We start from the raw sequence: 19,621 nt of genomic DNA on the forward strand, positions 1-19,621 counted from the left end.
TTATTGACCATAACCTGTTATTGAAAAAATATGTGTTATGACTTTTCAACGTCTGCCATATTGTGGATTTAGACCTGTCTATCTAATAGAACACAGATGATTTTTCTTTAATGGAAGCTTCTCTAATGTTAAACATGTAAAGTATGGTGTACCGCAGGGGCGCTCTCTTGGCCCTCTACTCTTTTCTATTTTTACTAATGACCAACCACTAGCATTAAAACAAAGCTTGTGCATGTTGATGATTCAACACTATACATGTCAGCAACCACAGTTAGTGAAATCTCTGCAACCCTAAACAAAGAGTTGGAGTTAGTTTTAGAATGGGTGGCCAGTAATAAACTAATCCTGAACATCTCGAAAACAATTGTATTTGGCACAAATCGTTTCCTAAATTCTAGACCTTAGATGAATCTGATAATGCATAATGTGGCTGTTGAGCAAGTTGAGAAGCCGAAATAACTTTGGATTGTAAACTGTCATGGTCAAAACATATTGATTCAATGATTGTAAAGATGGGGAGAGGTCTGTCCGTCATAAAGAGATACTCTGCTTATTTGACACCACACTCCACAATGCAAGTCCTGCAGGCTCTAGTTTTATCTCATCTTGATTATTGCCCAGTCATATCGGCAGGTGCTTCCATGTAGCCATGGCTCTATGTAATATTGTGCGCCTCCCAGAGTCTGTTCTTGACTTGGGGATTGTGAAGAGACCTTTGGTGGCATGTCTTATGGGGTATGCATGGGTGTCCGAGCTGTGTGCTAGTAGTTTAAACAGACACTTCTGTGCATTCAACATGTCAACACTTCTTACAAAAACAAGTAGTGATGAATTCAATCTCTCTTCCAATTTGAGCCATGAGAGATTTCCATACATATTATTAATGTTAGCTGTCCGTGTACATTTAAGGGCCAGCCGTGCTGCCCTGTTCTAAGCCAATTGTAATTTTCCTAGGTATCTCTTTGTGGCACCTGACCACAACTGAACACTAGTCCAGGTGCAACAAAATTAGAACCTGTAGGACATGCCCTGTTGATAGTGTTGTTAAGAAGGCAGAGTAAGCTTTTTTATGGACAGACTTCTTCTCATCTTAACTACTGTTGTATCAACATGTTTTGACCATGACAGTTTACAATCCAGGGTTACTCCAAGCAGTTCAGTCACCTCAACTTGCTAATTTCCACATTATTTATTACAAGATTTAGTTGAAGTTTATGGTTTAGTGAATGATTTGTCCCAAATACAATGCTTTTAGTTTTTTTTATATTTAGGACTAACTTATTCCATGCCACCCATTCTGAAACCAACTGCAGCTCTTTGTTAATTGTTGCAGTGATTTCACTCGCTGTAGTAGCTGACGCCTATAGTGTTGAGTCATCCGCATACATAGACACACTGGCTTTACTCAAGGCCAGTGGCATGTCGTTAGTAAAGATTGAAAAATGTAAGGGGCCTGGACAGCTGCCCTGGGGAATTCCTGATTCTACCTGGATTATGTTGGACAGGCTTCCATTAAAGAACACCCTCTGTGTTCTGTTAGACAGGTTACTTTTATTCACAATATAGCAAGGGATGTAAAGTCATTACACATACTTTTTTCCATCAGCCGACTATGATCGATAATGTCAAAAGCCACACTAAAGTCTAATTAAACGTCTAATAGAATACCAATACCAAAAAAATACCAAGTACATTGACCCCACCTCATTTATAGGCTCATAAAAGTTATTGCTGACGCATACAAACAGAAAGTGGACAGCTTTTTTGAACATGTACTCAAAGTTACAATTACAACCTGGACAGGAAAAGGTTTACTGCTCAACCAATTGTGAGAAATACCAGAGTGTGTGGATAGACTGTTTCCCTATATATATGGATAAATACATGCATACTGGTAACAGCTTTCACCAAGCAAGAGGAGAAATCTTCTGTCTTGATAAGAAGTTCTTACGTTATATTGTATTTGTAAAAGTTTCATGAAGGACCCCTGAACGTTCTTGGAGATGTTTTGTACAGTTTGCAGTTGGTTGCAGAGGATGTTTTTAGGACATTCTTTGGACATTGTGTCATGGTCCCCCGTTGGTTTTGTCATGTGATGGTCATGTGTCCCAAACTATTACAAGCAAAGTAAGTAAATGGTATGTGTGTTTTAATGTTAGTGGTAAACTGTTCAGCTAAAACTGTGTAGAAATATTTCATCAATGACAATACGATTACATTTTGCATGATCACTTAGTACTGATTTTCAATATCACCCCACCAGGGATTAGATTTCACAACCTCTGGATTTGAGGGTATACTGATCTTTCTGCTGCGCCAAAAACACTGTAAAATTTCATAAGTCCCCTACACATTCATTACCTATAATGCATCTCTGCACTCAGTAAAAGAGTGCCAACTGCATTGCTATTTTAGTAACCAGTTAATCTGACTATTCTCTAATCTGACCTATTTCAGAAGTTTAAATTAGGGTTTTCATGTTAGTTGTGTAATATTGGTGGGGCATATTATTCTGTTTTAATGTTATTCCTGAGTCACAGTGATAAATATCATAGTTTTTCTTCAGTGTATTTTTAACAGAGCTGAGAATGCACTTTGAACTGCAAAGTGTAGGAATAGGCCTGCAGCTGAAATCATTCATTGACATGGTGGCGTAGCAGGAAAATTGCATATTAATGTTCTAGACACGTTAAATGAGAACGCTGCTCTTCACAGATGAATCCCAGTTTCAACTGTACCGGGCAGATGGAATCATGTGGGAGAGTGGTTTGCTGATGTCAACATTGTGAACAGAGTGCCCCATGGTGACGGTCCAGTTATGGTATGGGCAGGCATAACCTACGGACAACGAACACAATTGCATTTTATCGATGGCATTTCAATGCACAGAGATACCGTGACGAGATCCTGAGGCCCATTGTAGTGAAATTCATCCGCCACAATCACCTCATGTTTCAGCATGATAATGCACAGCCCCATGTATGTCGCAAGGACCTGTACACAATTCCTGGAAGCTGAAGATGTCCCAGTTCTTCCAAGGCTTGCATACTCACCAGACATGTCACCCATTGAGCATGTTTGGGGGGTTCTGTATCAACGTGTACGACAGCATGTTCCAGTGTCCGCCAATATCCAGCAAATTCGCACAGCCATTGAAGAGGAGTGGGACAACATTCCACAAGCTACAATCAACAGCCTGATTAACTCTAAGCAAAGGAGATTTGTTGCGCTGCATGAGGCAAATGACGGTCACACCAGATACTGACTGGTTTTCTGATCCACGCCCCTCTCTCTTTTTTAAAGGTATCTGTGACCAACATATGCACATCTGTATTCCCAGGCATGTGAAATCCATAGATTAGGGCCTAATACATTTTTTTCAATTGACTGATTTCCTTATATAAACTGTAACTCAGTAAAATCTTTGAAATTGTTGCATGTTGCATTTCTATTTTTGTTCAGTGTATATCTGAATGTAGGTATACATTTAATATATACAATATATCACACCACCATTCCATTCATTAAACTCTGACCTACCAGTACCATCACCCACTTGTCCATACCTCCTCCATCCAATGCTTTTAGATTTGTGAACGAGTGCACATTTCAGAAGAAAGGAGATATTATTGGGAGGCAGCCTGTGAATAACAGCCGTCTCACCTTTGACCTCTCCTAGGAGCTCGCTGGCATTCAGTCTGTCCCTCCTGTCTTTCCAGTCCCTGGACAGAAGTGTCTCCACACAGGTAGACTCTACGGAAGGAGAGAGGAACACGCAAGTCAGTAACTTGGTTCTTTCAAACAAGGCACATGTTATACCCTAAGCAGAATGCAATGGGAACTAATACACCACTCTGAATTTTTCAATGGAACTTTTTTGTTTCTCTGAGGCAAGACAAGAATATTGTGCTTAGCCTTCATCTCTATGCACCCAGTTTTAAACTTTTCACCTGACATAACCCCTAAGAGGCTTGTGTGTGTGTCTGTCTTGTGTGTTCGTGGATACATGCTTTTGTGTATCTGTGTGCATGAGTCTATCTTCCAGAGATCCTATCACAGTCGTAAACCCCATGAGAACAGTTTAATTCCTCAATGAGATCGGAGTCTAGCAGTCAGGATGGCATTTTTCGCTTCCAGTATTCAAAAAACCCCAAAAGGCTTTCTAGAAAAAAAAATGTTAAGTGGACAATGGCTCATTTGTGAGACTTGATCCTAACAAAAGGACCAGCATTCATAAGCATATGAGCATTGTGAATGGCTTAATGTTTGGTTTGAGAGGTTTGTGCGTGTAGGCTATTGTGGTCATGAGGCCCTTGTCGGGGGAAACACAATTTACTTAGCTTGTGTCTCAAATGGCACCCTATTCCCTATGTAGTTCACTACTTTTGACTGGAGCCCTATGGGCCTTGGTAAAAAAGAAGAAGAATTGCACTATATAGGGAATAGGGTACCATTTGAGTCATACCCTTATTCAGTCCCATTAAAGCCTAGCATGTTTACACTGGATTATGATTATTGTAAATAAGTTCATGCTGCACGGGATCACATGGGATCAACATGAACAATGGTCAACAAAGGGAGGCAATGGATGTGTCCCAAATGGTGCCCTATTCCCTACATAGTTCACTACTTTTGACCAAGGAATAGGGTGCCATTTGCAGCACATAACAAACAGCAACGGAACGTAAATGCTTACAAAAGAGGTTTTCAAAATGTAATTCCAAAAGCCTTTCCCATCCTGTATCCTCAAAACAGGGAATTTCCAAGACTGATTCCTAATAACAAGACAGTTGATACAATTTTGCTGTCAAAATCCTGCGTAATTTGTGGATTGTTTGTCATCTAACCACTAGGCAGACAGTCTAGTGGTTAGAGCGTTGAGCCAGTAATCAAAAGGTTGCTGGATCGAATCCCCGAGCTGACAAGGTAAAAATCTGTCATTCTGAACAAGGCAGCCACTGTTCCCCGGTAGGCCATCATTGTAAATAAGAATTTGTTCTTAACTGACTTGCCTAGTTAAATAAAACGTTTAATAAAAAAAATCTCAAACTGAAAGTATGCCTAGCTTGATATTGTTTATATTTGGTAGTAATTTGAACTCTTTCCCTCACTATGAGAGTTAAACACACAGTCTGCTAGGCTTCACATAAAACAGAGAGGGAGGATTTATTGACTCACTTAGGGAATAAAATACAATCGAATAATTATACTCTACATCCGTGCTTAGGTGCTGTACGAGGGAAACGTGCGTGTTTATGTGTGCATAACTGCACTGTAAGACTGTTCTGTAATCTCAACAGTAAAACACTGTAAAATGCACAGTAAAATGCTGTACATGTTGTTTTACAGCATTAATGCTGTAGATAGCATTGTATTAAAAGTACTGTTATTAACTGTAATTGGAAGCCTCCTGTAAAAATGACTAACACACTATTTTTACAGTAACAGCTTATGCCTACTGTAGATTCAAATGATCAGTTTCAGGCGCCAACCTCATGCTGTTAGGTGAAACATGAAGCTCAGACTATTTTTGTAAATATCTTCTTGAAACGGCTGTGAAGTGGAAGCATATTTTCAGCAGCTGCTGGGTAGGTACCTTGACTTGTTTATAAGCCTCTTTATTGCTAGCCAACGTTGAATTACTGCATGTTTTCTTAGCTAACCTAGATAGCTGGCTAACGTTTGAGTTAGCTAGCGCAAGTTGACACAAGCCATTTCAGTCTGCTCTAAATTGCTCGTAAACATCTCGCTGTGAGACCTAGAAAAAAAAGAATAGATACACCTCTTAGATACACCTCTTAGTACCATAGAGAATAAATTGAGCGCAGATTCGTGACCGTTATGTTTTCACCATTACTACAGAGAAAATGGCTTGTTTCTAGCAGTTCAAAAGATATTACCCATATTATTCCTGCTGCAACGTTATTTTTTTTTCTTCAGATTGACGGGACGCATTCTACACGTGAACCAAGCCATGGGCCATGAAACTACTCGCAAGCCGCTAAAATCGATGCTAATGACCAGCGCACCGGCGTCGTATTGAGGTGCCTGCCGACCTAAGGTGCTTGCCACACTGGGCAGCTGTAACACAGTGTCGCTGGCAATAACTAGTAAGATGGCCAATTGTTTATATTATGTTTCAAGTAAGAAAACAGCCTACATAATAAATAAACTAATATTGGTAGCCATCTAGATGTCACCATACAGTCTACTGAATGGGGAGAGCATGAACGGCAACAACACCGGGACACAGTGTGCTCCTTAGCTGTCACAACTGCTCTCAGCTGTTTGACCTACGTCATAGTGTTGCAGGCCAGGAGTGTCCGTATAGCCTCTTCAATTTAAACAGCACTGTTTCATAATGTGACAGTATTAGCTAAACCTGTTCACTTTGCTTACAGAATGCAAACGTTCGGTGGCACAGAAAGAAAAGAAAATGTTGCAAGTCTGGTAAAATAAGCTGGGATATTGTGAATGCTATTGCAATGTTTTTATTAGTTAGCTAGGATTTGAAGTAGGTCTATATAGCGGTCTTATTTGTATTTGTTCAACGACTCAATTGATGTCGTGTGGCTGTACAGGTTCCTAGTTCAAATCAACCCAAGAAGATGAACCCTGAAGATGGGACAAAGTGCATGGCAAGGTAGTCAAGAGGAAGCCAGCTGTTCTCAACCCCTACATTGCCACATTCTACCAAGAGCTCACAGAGTTTGAATGAATGAATGAATGAATGAAGGTAAGTACACACATCCACGACACCAGCTTGACATGTCCCCTTGTCCCCTGTCTTTTTACCCACAGAGTAACAGCCCAGGTGTGCTCGGTCTCTGATTCTATTATGAATTGTTTCTATGCTTGTCCTAGGGGTGAAAAGAGCTGACAAAATCCGAACGGAGGAGGATTGTTATGGAGACCCATGAGGAACACCTGATGCCGTGCTGACTTCTCTCTCCTGGATGCTCTGCTCCTCAAATGGAGTTGCCCCTGATCATCGATCTAGGATTGTACCAATCCCAATTTCAACTCCCTCTCTCTCTTTGTCTCTCTCACCCCCACACCCCCACACAATATCTTTTTTAGATTCGTGTTGTAATGATGCTCTTATTTGGTTACATATGTGTTAACTGTTTATACTTCTATTGTCAATTCTGTTGTTTAATTTGTTGTTACCAATTTGAATAAATACATTTTATGTACAAATGTATTGTTTTCTTACATTTTGATTTCAGTAGTGCTCAGCGATTAGTGCTTTTTAAAGTCGGTTTGGTTTCGGTTCTATTATTAAAACATAATCACTGATTTCGGTTTTGATTATTTGGGTTGAATGCTGTAACACAAAACAAGTCCCATGATGGTAGTGACTGCCCATTACTCACTTATTAACTATCATTTATTCACATTACTTTAATCAAATATTTCAGTTGTGTATATTACAGTTGTTTTATTTGATGACTTTATAATTGAATTCACAGTCATCGCATCTCTATATTTTGTAGTTCTTCAAAGTAAATAAGGGATACTTTTATGACTGCTGAATACCAACTATCAATCACTTAGGTCATGTATTTTCAGGTAGAGATACCCCTCGAAGCTACAGCTGCTCTCTATATCCCCTCACGATTGTGTATTCTTCTGTCTCCTCCAATAACAGGCGTAAAAAAAACACAGACCATACAAGTAGATGTGCAGAGGATTATGGTCATTGTAGTTAATTACCACATTTGATGCACTAAACTATGTAGAATATTGGCCTGCTGAAAACTACAACTCCCTACTACATCGCCCAGTTCAGGCTGGACCTGATTTATCTTTAGAGAAACTGTGAAATTTGCGCATTGAGCTCACAAGAAGAAAAAAAAACGAAATGGAATTCAAATAATTTAACCGACTTAGACCAATCAGTTGTTTAAAAAACGAAATTGTGGTTAATCGCTCAGCACTAGGGAGAATGTCACTGTACGTTTACAGCATTATAGTATTGAGCTGGCAACTCTGGTGCCAGTATAATGCTGTACATTTAAAGGGAGACGTTTTACAGTGTGTACATTACATGCGCGCGCATGTGTGTGCGACGGTTATCCACGATTTACAACCCTCAAACTGATAAACATCTGAAAAAATAAGGAGGAAGGAAGAGCAAGAGGCAGAGGAATGGAGAGGAGAAGAGAGGAGGAAATGATGTGTTTAACCCTAGATGGATCTCTATCTCTCCCTCCTTTCTTAACCTTACAGAATGGGGGTCAAGTGCTGTTTAGATCGGGGACTGGATAAAAATTCCACACTCACTCTCCTTCTCCTAGTAGAGGGGATATTCAAATGATGAACGACTTGTGAACAAGGTCCAGAGAAGTGAGGGAGAAGGGGAAGGATGGAGAAGGGGAGAGAGGGAGAAGAGGAAAAAGGCGGGGATTGAAGACGGAGAGAAGAAGGGAAGAGGACGAAGAGAAAGGAGAGGACTGAGTAGGGCGAGAAGAGGTAGGAGAAGAGGAGAAAGAGGAGGAGAAGAAAGAGGAGAATAAGGTGGGAGGAAAGCCCCACGGTGCTTCTATTGGGTGCTAAACCACACACACAGACAACGCTGTCATTGTAAATCTGTGGAGCCCAGCCAGCCAGCCAAGTATCAGAGATTGTGTTTGGTGTAAACAGACTTTTTATCACCTGGCTGTCTCAGCGTTGTGCCAAAAGCAAGTGTTTATGGTGTTTAACAGAAACCCCAGGCGTGTAATGGTGTGCGGCAGGCAAGCGTCAACAGTCGTGGAGGGAGGACACTGCCAGGAGTTTAGGAGCCGAGCCTTTACTGTCTACAGTAGCCTAGCATGAGGTCACCACTTGGAAATATAAGAATGATATCTCTCCTCTCTCTCTTTCCCTTGCATTCTCTCTATCTCTCACGCACACACGCACGCACGCACGCACACACACTAGCAGTTGTCCTAAACGCTAATTTAAGGTTAGTTTCAAAAGAATTCCTCCCAACGGTTAATGCATGATACCTACAGCACTGACGCTTAAATAAGAGAACCATCAAGATCCCCCACCCAAGTCTAAATCAATCAATGTACACGAATGAGCAATATCAACTCTTCTTCCCGGCCACTGCGAATGGAGTGGGTAGAGCAACGAATTAACAACGTTTCCTCAGCTACCATCTCATGTTAGTCCACTTCTTATTTAGGAGGGCGGATCAGACACATGCACTATACCTAGTTCAGAAGGGGGGGGTCAGTACCCAATGTGCACTGCAGTTGGAGAGAAAGAGAGAGAGCGAGAGTAAAGCGAGAGGACAGAGAGTGAAGTGAGAGGCAGAGAGAGAGAGAGAGAGAGAGAGAGAGAGCAGCTGGGCTGAACAGCTGGCCAGGAGGATTTATGTCGGAGTGAAATAAAACTCAACATATGTCCAAACACAAGAGAGGCCAGAGAGGAAAGGAGAGATCCTCTCTTTAGCACATACAGCACAGTCACTAACATACAATACACGCACACGAACACACACACGCGCGCACGCACACACACAAGTGCCTCCCCCCCCGAGATACAGCCACAAAACCTATAGAAACCAAACCTCACACACAGCTCTGTTCTGTCTCACACACCCAAGTAGCCTAAGGATTCAAGTAAATGTGTGTACTGAAGCCAGCTAGCCACTACAAGAGCTAAGTGCTGTAAAACCATTAGAGTCCGAGTCAGATGTGTGTTGTGTGTGTTACCGCCGTGTCCATTACAGAGACACTATTTTCATCTGTCAGATGAGGCTCTGCCTCTCTCTCTTGTTCTAGCTGCCAGCCACGGGCTCTAGGGTGAAGTTTCTCCTAGGTACAGCTCTAGGGTCAGCTAGCCCCCCCCAATCCTAACCTTAACCATTAGTGGGAAAAATACAAAACTGACCCAAGATCAGCATCTTGGGTCAACTTCACCATGGTCTAAACGTTGGCCATGGTTGGAGAATGCCTGCAAGCTGCTCCTTCAGAGAGGGTGGATGGGGGCTGGTTGAAGGGGGTAGCAGCATACTAGCTCCCTGTATGACCTCATCAACTGACCAGCATCTGACCCACAAGCTTCCACCCTATAGCCATTCTTACTTCCACTCTCTTCCTGTTCCAATTCGTTCTCCCGAAGTACGCACTTGAAACCCGTTGGATTTGGTATATGAAGGGAAGTGAAAAAGTGCACAGAAGGGTAGAAATGTAGGGAATTGGGACGCGCACAGAGTTTTCTGGAATAAAACGGCTGCTGTGCTTCATCCCGTTGGGTGCGGCTACATTGGCAGTTGCAGATAGAAATGTTTTGTATGGAGCTGACATGAGTACATAGTCTACACGACAGAGGCAAATCGGTTCTAATACCGTACAGTGCATTTCTCGCTGAACCTTCTGTAAAGTTGAACCCCAGTGAACGAACGTCATCCTGTTCTGGGTAGACCTCAGTTATTTGCGTGACAGTCACGGCGTCAGTTGTACAGCAGCACAATTATAGTATAACGAATCTTAATACTAAGCTTTTAACCCTCAACTCTCGACTTGTACAGTGGGGACCAGAATTATAGACAACCTTGATAAAGATGGGTGTCAATAATTTCGGACCCGACTGTATACAAGCAGACGCTTGTATCCTAAGCGACTTACAGTCATGCGTGCATACATTTTACATACGGGTAGTCCTGGGAACGGCTCATAATAATAGCCGGAACGGAGCAAAACCTTTTTTTTCTCTCAATGTATTTGATACCGTTCCACTCATTCCGCACCAGGACCAAAGGACTTGCTTATCCCACCTGAAGTCTCTCAGTGCAAATACAACTCAAAGGAAAGAGAAGGTCTCACCCCTGTCATGTTTCAGAATACCTCACCCCTCCTCACTCATCCAAAAAGTCCATTGGATTCGGTTTGCACATGTGAGGCGGAGACACAATAGAAGTGTTGTTGTGTGTGTGGGGGGGGCAAAGGGTAACAGGAGGTTGGGGTGGGAGTGGTTGGATTCACAGGGGGTAGAAGAGGTGTTGGGGGGGGGGTTGGGGGTTCTTGCTGGGGTCGACAGCTGAGTGCTTTAGAGAGTGAGAGGACGACCTAGTATGTCTGACCACGGGCCCCCACCGCTGTCGACGCATCCGAACAGAGAGAATCCAAGGGGTTTGGAAAGACATCCGAGGGGCTTGGAAAGACATCCGGACGCACAGAGAGAGAATAGCACACAAGAACGTCACACAAGCAGCTGGTTCATTATATATCATCTGTAACGGGGGGAGATAATCAAACCCTCTCACAGACACTGTTACAGCCTCCCGCTCTTTAATAAAACAAACTCTTAACCACTATACGTTGTGTATTTTATGCCACATGCTGAATTGGAGGCCTGCTACTCTTTGAAAATTGGGGGATACGAAATGTCTTTGGCAAAAAAAAAATGTTGTTTCAAAAAAAGACAAACATGTTTGGTGTATTTGAGGGAGTTCTGGTCTACCTCAGGTACTCCGGGGAGGTGTGTGGGGGACTGGGTGAGGTCTATCAGAGAGGACCATATGATCATTTGGCCAACTGCCAAGCCGTGGAAAAGGCTACTGGGCATCCCGTGGCTTGGTGTAGTTAAGGCACTCTGCCACAGATCATTACAGCAGAGATCCCTCTTCATTATGGGGAAAACAGGGAACCAGACCACAATATGGAGAGGTGGAGGAGGATGGGAAGAGGTACAATCACACTCAAATGTACGTTATGCGCACGCACGCACGCACACACACACACACACACACACACACACAAACACACACACACAGACACGCTGCCAATCCTATAGAGAAGGGCAATCGCAGTGGCAATGCCAAGCCTTGAGTCAAATACCTTGTATAATTAGCCTGTAGGCTTAACCCTTAGCCTGACCCTATTCTCTCTGCACCACCTCTACCTACCACTGTACCACCACTACTACTACCACCTGCCTGCACCCACACAAGCACAAGCACCAACACAAACACACAAACACACACTTCACATATTAGAATGTGGGTTACTGTGGCTTCCACAAAGGATTACTGTTCATTCAGATGACACTTACTCTCTGCATTACCCGCCACCCCCTTACGATGAGGCTGTGTCGCAAATGGCACCCTATTCCTTATATTGTCTACCACTTTTAAAACAGAGCCTTATGGACCCTGGACAAAAGTAGCGCACCACATAGGGAATAGGGTGCCCTTTGCGACTCGACCTTAGCGTGTAACCGACAATACCTACCATGGCCATAAGGTAACACCTAAATGGGGATTTGCTTTATGAGAAAAGAGGATTATGATATGAGAATAGATGGTTGGTCTATGAAACATAATGAATCCTAAGTGAGGAAAAGTAACTGCTAGTGACATGACTGACATGTCATGACTTTGTAGACCGAAATTTGTCTGTTCTTTCGACCAATCAATTGGTCGGCATCTTTAAACGTGTATTTTTTCCATATATAGACATATATATATGTAGTTTAATAAAATCACCTATATGCATTGAGCTTGTCTGATGCTTTAAGCTTACTAAGAAAATAAAACAAATGCCTCAAGAGGGCGCCAGAGATCTTAACCTGACCCAACTATTCTCCTCCCGCTCCTGCTGGCTTTCACAGATTCTGCCATTACTTTCCTGAAGTTGCCAGTAATGGGCCACACGAGGAGTCGGCAACCTTTCTCATGTTGAATGCCAATTTATCTTACCATTTCTACCGATCTGCATGCCAGTTATGGTTTTCATATGCAAATTTTCGTGAAACAGTTTCATTGAATTTATAATAACGTCTTCATATCTCAAAATCATTGTCATGTGGTTAATCAAAATTCTATCCAAATCTCAATGAAAATGATACAAACCTAAAAAGGAACTTATAATGCTATTGCCAACTATGTAAAAATAGCCTACATAATGCCAACAAATAAAAACGTTGCAGCCTGCAGGTATAGAGGCATAAGAAGCCGTGCTTGACTTGGGCAGGAGCTCAACGGAGCAGAGTACCAGCACCTCACATTTTTCTACTGCATGAGCTCCAGTTTCTCTTATAGAAAATTAGCTCAAAAGTATCCCATCTGGACAAGAGGAATACCTATGTAAGAATGCTGTTCATTGACTACAGCTCAGCATTCAACACCATAGTACCCTTCAAACTCATCATTAAGCTTGAGACCCTGGATCTCGACCCCGCCCTGTGCAACTGGGTCCTGGACTTCCTTACGGGCCAACCCCAGGTGGTGAAGTTAGGAAACAACATCTCTATCCCGCTGATCCTCAACACTGGGGCCCCACAAGGGTGCGTTCTCAGCCCTCTCCTGTACTCCCTGTTCACCCACGACTGCGTGGCCATGCACGCCTCCAACTCAATCATCAAGTTTGCAGACGACACTACAGTGGTAGGCTTGATTACCAAAAAACGACGAGACAGCCTACAGGGAGGAGGTGAGGGCCCTAGGAGTGTGGTGTCAGGAAAATAACCTCTCACTCAATGTCAGCAAAACAAAGGAGATGATCGTGGACTTCAGGAAACAGCAAAGGGAGTACCCCCTATCCACATCGACGGGACAGCAGTGGAGAAAGTGGAATGTTTTAAGTTCCACGGTGTACATATCCCTGACAAACTGAAATAGTCCACGCACACAGACAGTGTGGTGAAGAAGGTGTAACAGCGCATCTTCAACCTCAGGAATCTGAAAAAAATGTGGCTTGTCACCGAAAACCCTCACCAACTTTTACAGGTGCATAATTGAGAGCATCCTGTCGGGCTGTATCACCGCCTGGTACGGCAACTGCACCGCCCACAACCGCAGGGCTCTCCAGAGGGTGGTGCGGTCTGCACAATGCATCACCAGGGGTAAACTACCTGCCCTCCAGGACACCTACAACACCCGATGTCACAGGAAGGCAAAAAAGATCATCAAGGACAATAACCACCCGAGCCACTGTCTGTTCACCCCGCTTCCATTCAGAAGGCGAGGTCAGTACAGGTGCATCAGAACTGGGACAGAGAGATTGAAAAACAGCTTCTTTCTCAAGGCCATCAGATTGTTAAACAGCCACCACTAGCACAGAGAGGCGGCTGCCTACCTACAAACTTGATATCATTGGCCACTTTAATAAATGTAACACTAGTCACTTTAATAATGCCACTTTAAGAATGTTTACATATGTCGCATTACTCAACTCATATGTATATACTGTATACTGTATCCTTCACTATATATTCTTTACTATCTATTGCATCTTAGCCGCTCTGTCACTGCTCATCCATATATTTTATACTTATATATTCTTATCCCATTCCTTTACTAGATTGTGTGTATTAGGTTTTGTTGTGGAATATGTTAGATATTACCTGTTAGATACTGCTGCACTGTTGGATCTAGAAGCATAAGGATTTTGCTACACTCGCAATAACATCTGCTAACCATGTGTATGTGACCAATAACATCTGATGTAATGGGGAATTGATATACACTATCAATCAAACTCAAACAATTCACATAACGAAGTTATGAAACAATGAATGTGCACAAATTGGCGGGAGAGAGCGCATTCTGGAGAGAGAAGTGCATTGCGCATCTGGGCGCATGGTCAATCGGTGATACGGTGATATGGCCTCAGCAGAAGTCAGGGCATTCATACTTCTGGCGCGTCGCGGAGCAGTCCAGACCTGTTGTCAAGGAAGTGAGTTTGTGTTTATACAGGAAGTACCGCCCCCACCTACCATCAACCAACCATGTCAATGAGGAGCTATACAGAGCCCTGCACATTGTTACAACATTTGGGAGGCGGATGGCGATGTGGTACAGAGTTCGATTTGGCCTCTGCATGCCTCTGGAGGCTCCGCAATTGCGTCACACCCTCCATATGGAGCCTCCGACCACATTTTCGGATCAAGCATAAATTTGCTTTTAGTCTAGGCCTCCGTAATGGATTAGTTCACTGAGATTGTCGCAAATATATATATATATATCTCGGTCGACCAACAGCCTAACGACCAATCAATTGATCAGTCGATTAATTGGGATCAGCCCTAACACAGAGACATGTTTGCGCGAGTGCACATGTACTCTCTCTCTCTCTCTCTCTCTCTCTCTCTCTCTCTCTCTCTCTCTCTCTCTCTCTCTCTCTCTCTCTCTCTCTCTCTCTCTCTCTCTCTCTCTCTCTCTCTCTCTCCCTCTATCTATCCCAGGAACAATAGTGCCAAGGGAAAACCCGCTCTGCGTTTTGAGTGGCATTGACAGAGATGCTGAAATGGCCTATCAGCGCTGAGAGAGAACAAAGTGGAGAAGCACACAATGAGTCTACTGTCACAGACAGGGGTTAAGCGAAGTTGGACTCCTTTGATGTTGCCCTCCAGCTGGTTATGCCATTAGATGTTGTGATCGGATCCCCAGGCCTGCGAAGTGTCCCAAATGGCACCCCATTTCCTATATAGTGCATTATTTTTAAGGAGGGGGGAATAGCGCTCTGGTCAAAGTAGTGCACTATATATGGAATAGGGTGCCATTTGAAACACAACCTAGGACTGCAGGCAGAGCTAGCCTTGGCCAAACTAGCTGTGGAGATATGAGAGTCTGTTGGACCACACAAGAAAAATCATTGCAAGGGCCCCTACTGGCCGTATACCACCCCTTACGGAAAAACCACATGACTTCACAAGACATTTCCACATGTTTTGCACATGTGAAAACATGTGTTTTTGGAAATGTCACATGTGAAGTGTTCCAAAAACACGTTTTCACATGTGAAAGGCCCGATATATTGGCAAGAATATATTACTGCACTTCGATAAAAGTTGCCAGGAATCAAGTCAATATTTGTGCAATTATCAACAAAAAAGTTTAAGTGCAGAGGGACACTTGACATTAAGGCCTAGAGTCAATGAGATGAAGCGTAAACACTCGACAGCTGACAATAATGAGGATTTCTAGGTGTAGATTACATATCACATTCCAGTGTTCCAACTTGTAAGGCTACATGGGATTTCTCTTAACGCAGCTTTATGCAGCCAATGGCAATTTCTGCTTCAGGTATAATGCCAGAAGACACTTGTGGATTTGACAGCTCTAACGCAGTTCCAAAACAATCGCTATGTGGGTGTCCACTAGCGTGGATATGATAGAATCTTGCCCTAAGCGTGCATAAATACTCTCTGGATTTGAACTTGCAACCATTTGTCAGAGTTCAGCATGTGGGAGAATTCAGAGCTCAGGGACGATAGAAATGTTTCCTACTAGTAATTACCAGTTGGAGGGTCATACAAGTGGATTTTTGCCAGTCGTATGTGGTAAATTCCCACTTCCCACTAGGTATAATCACTACTGCACTTTGAAATGTAGGTGGGGCACTGTGCTGGCGGGCGCTCATTCGCATATGTGGGGGCATGGTCTAGAATATGTTGTATTTGTGCCAACCGTCAGTGGAAATGTTGTACCAGTTTAAGTGGTTTTATCATTATGTTGATGAACGTTGAGCACCTCTTTTGACATTGTCACTACTGCAATCCTTTAAATAACCTGCGACAATCAAGAGCTGCACTGTTAAGAGGTTACTGTGCATTTCCAGTAGCTTAATGGAAGTTGGTTCACAGAAAGTTAATGTATAATTTTCAATCATTTATGGTCAACTAATTACAAGTGGGTTATTGCTAATCCATCACACTCACTGACTTGATGGTCTGGAAAGGAAGTGAGTATTACAATTACATGGTGACTAGTCATATATGAGCTATTGTATGGTTCTTTGGTATCACATGCACTTGTCAGCCTTTTAACAAGGCTGCAGAACTGACAGTGTACAAGCTTAATGTTAATAAACAGAGCAAATTAACTGGGATGACCTTCCCTTATGAGAGAACAAAAAAAGCTAGCTGGAAGCCACAATCTTCCGATAGGCTGGTGCTGTTACAGTATGCTGCCAATCAGCAAGTGATGTGCATGTCGTCAACAGAAGAGTCAGTGAAGGCACAGTAGCTTATTGTCAAGATTGCTGGTGGCAGAAAGTTACTGTGACTTTTAAAATAACTTTAAGCCAAGAAGTGTCCAGTTAAGAAATGAGTAATTCACAGCAACAAGTTGACATTAAGTTACTGGAACATTCATAATAACCTCTTCACGGTGCAGCTCAGTGCTGCTCATTACCGACACATTCTCTTATAACATTTGCAGAATGAACAGTATCAAAGGATTTGCATTGGCATAACCGCCAGACACCTAAACTGCTACAACACTTCCACTGACGGTTGGCACAAATACACATATTTCACCACACCTCCAAATATGCTAATGAGCCCCGCCAGTATATTGCCCCACCTATCAAAGTGCAGTGATGATCGTGTCTTATATTCCAAATATTAGGTTGAAAAATGTCCCATTATACCTACATGTTGACAAACTGTACCATGGGAGTTCATTGAAAACTTGACATTTTACCTTGTACCCCAGGTAACGACACTGTAGTACACCCTAACCCTACCTTTATTTTTTGAGAGTGTGTTAATATACAGTATGTTCCATGCAATTCATATGAACCTGGTGGCACAGCAGATACATTGATGCACTCCCAACTAAAAGGTTCAAATCCCCAAAGAATTCATGTATACTCTACGTCAAGTGTCCTTGAGCACTGCTAGTTTTATGTTGGTGGTGATAATTGGACAATTATTTACTTGAATCTGGGCAGCTTTTAGCAAAGTGCAGAAGTGCATTCTTGCCAATAAGTATGTGGCCATATCTCTTTCATGCTCACAGATCTGGTGATGTAGCTGCACTATAGCAGGACATTTCTGTTTGCTAGCAACCAAGAGGTTATGAGTTCAAATTCCATTTAAGACTGAGTCCCAAATGTGGTCACAGTACAAGATTGTGCAGTAATTGAAATCAGAATAAAGCATCATACTGACATTTTATAGAAATAACACCTTCAAGTTGTTGTATATACACAACCGTTCAAAAGTTTGGGGTCACTTAGAAATGTCCTTGTTTTTGAAAAAAAGCACATTTTTGTCCATTAAAATAACAACAAATTGATCAGAAATACAGTGTAGACAATGTTAATGTTGTAAATGACTATTGTAGCTGTAAACGGCAGATTTTTTTATGGAATATCTACATAGGTGTACAGAGGCCATTATCAGCAACCATCACTCCTGTGTTCCAATGGCACATTGTGTTAACTAATCCAAGGTTATCATTTTAAAAGGCTACTTGATCATTAGAAAACCCTTTTGCAATTATGTTAGCACAGCTGAAAACTGTTCCTCTGATTAAAGAAGCAATAAAACTGGCCGTCTTTAGACTAGTTGAGTATCTGGAGCATCAGCATTTGTGTTTTCGATTACAGGCTCAAAATGGCTAGAAACCAAGAACTTTCTTCTGAAACGCGTCAGTCTATTCTTGTTCTGAGAAATTACGGCTATTCCATGCGAGAAACTGCCAAGAAACTGAAGATCTTGTACAACGCTGTGTACTACTCACAGAACAGCGCAAACTGGCTCTAACCAGAATAGAAAGAGTGGGGGGTCCCGGTGCACAACTGAGCAAGAGAACAAGTACATTAGAGTGTCTAGTTTGAGAAACAGACGACTCACAAGTCCTCAACTGGCAGCTTCATTAAATAGTACCCGAAAAACACCAGTCTCAACGTCAACAGTGAAGAGGCAACTCCGGGATGCTGGCCTTCTAGGCAGAGTTCCTCTGTCCAGTGTCTGTGTTCTTTTGCCCATCTTAATATTTTCTTTTCATTGGCCAGTCTGAGATATGGCTTTTCTGTGCAACTCTGCCTAGAAGGCCAGCATCCGGAGTCGCCTCTTCACTGTTAACGTTGAGACTGGTGTTTTGCAGGAGTGATGGTTGCTGATAATGGACCTCTGTAGGCCTATATAGATATTCCATTAAAAATCAGCCATTTCCAGCTACAATAGTCATTTACAACATTAACAATGTCTACCCTGTATTTCTGATCAATTTGATGTTATTTTAATGGACAAAAAAATTGCAAAAACATGGACACTTCTAAGTGACCCCAAACTTTTGAACGGTAGCGTAGGTGCCTAAAATGATGAAAAGTTGTTCTTAAAAGAGAACCCTTCAAAAAGCAAAAAATATATATTAAAAAAAGGAAACAAAAGTACAGTAGTTCGAGAAATGGGGTTCTGTAAAGAGATCGGTAAATAGCAGCACTTCAATCCACATCAATCTAGATCTATATGTTTATGGCTGCATTTGACTTTGTGGAGAGAGTTCTCAGAGCCAATCAATGCATTCATTTAGAAGGGACTACATCCATCTCTCAGCCTTAGTGATTTATTGATCTCCTGCTCTCTTTAGCCAAACACATTGAATGAAATGAACCCAACTTTTAAGCTCAATGGGAGTGGTCAAATGGCAAAAATGTAAATACAACATCATTAACAATATTTAATATACGAGTGAAGGACTGAAATTCTAAATGTTACAGTACAGTGCCCTGAGTCATCATCGCTGTAATTCATGTCATCGTGATCTGAAACTTCAAAAAGGGAGCTAAAACAGAAAGATGTTAGTTGTAGCCAATGGATGGTTGAATCCTAATCTACAACACAGTGTTTGGGTTATTGGTTTTTCTAATTCATTTTGCCTTGGCTAAGTGCT

The 19,621-nt window shown here is 42.3% G+C and overlaps 1 protein-coding gene and 1 long non-coding RNA gene across 3 annotated transcripts in view; one reads left to right on the plus strand and one right to left on the minus strand.

The window, feature by feature from the left end:
* Window positions 1-19,621, minus strand: part of LOC115197061 (transcription factor SOX-6-like) — a 141,341-nt gene that overhangs the window by 47,608 nt on the left and 74,112 nt on the right. For both annotated transcript variants that reach the window (XM_029758231.1, XM_029758230.1), the window contains exon 5: window positions 3,664-3,753. In XM_029758231.1, coding sequence (XP_029614091.1) covers window positions 3,664-3,753 — 90 coding nt within the window. The remainder of the gene's footprint in view (window positions 1-3,663; window positions 3,754-19,621) is intronic.
* LOC115197082 (uncharacterized) lies at window positions 5,499-7,329 on the plus strand. The gene is made up of 4 exons (XR_003878957.1): window positions 5,499-5,588; window positions 5,941-6,110; window positions 6,582-6,736; window positions 6,865-7,329. It is a non-coding gene; the product is annotated as an uncharacterized LOC115197082 (long non-coding RNA).

This window comes from Salmo trutta, chromosome 7, assembly GCF_901001165.1.
Source record: "Salmo trutta chromosome 7, fSalTru1.1, whole genome shotgun sequence".
Taxonomy (NCBI): Eukaryota; Metazoa; Chordata; class Actinopteri; order Salmoniformes; family Salmonidae; genus Salmo; species Salmo trutta.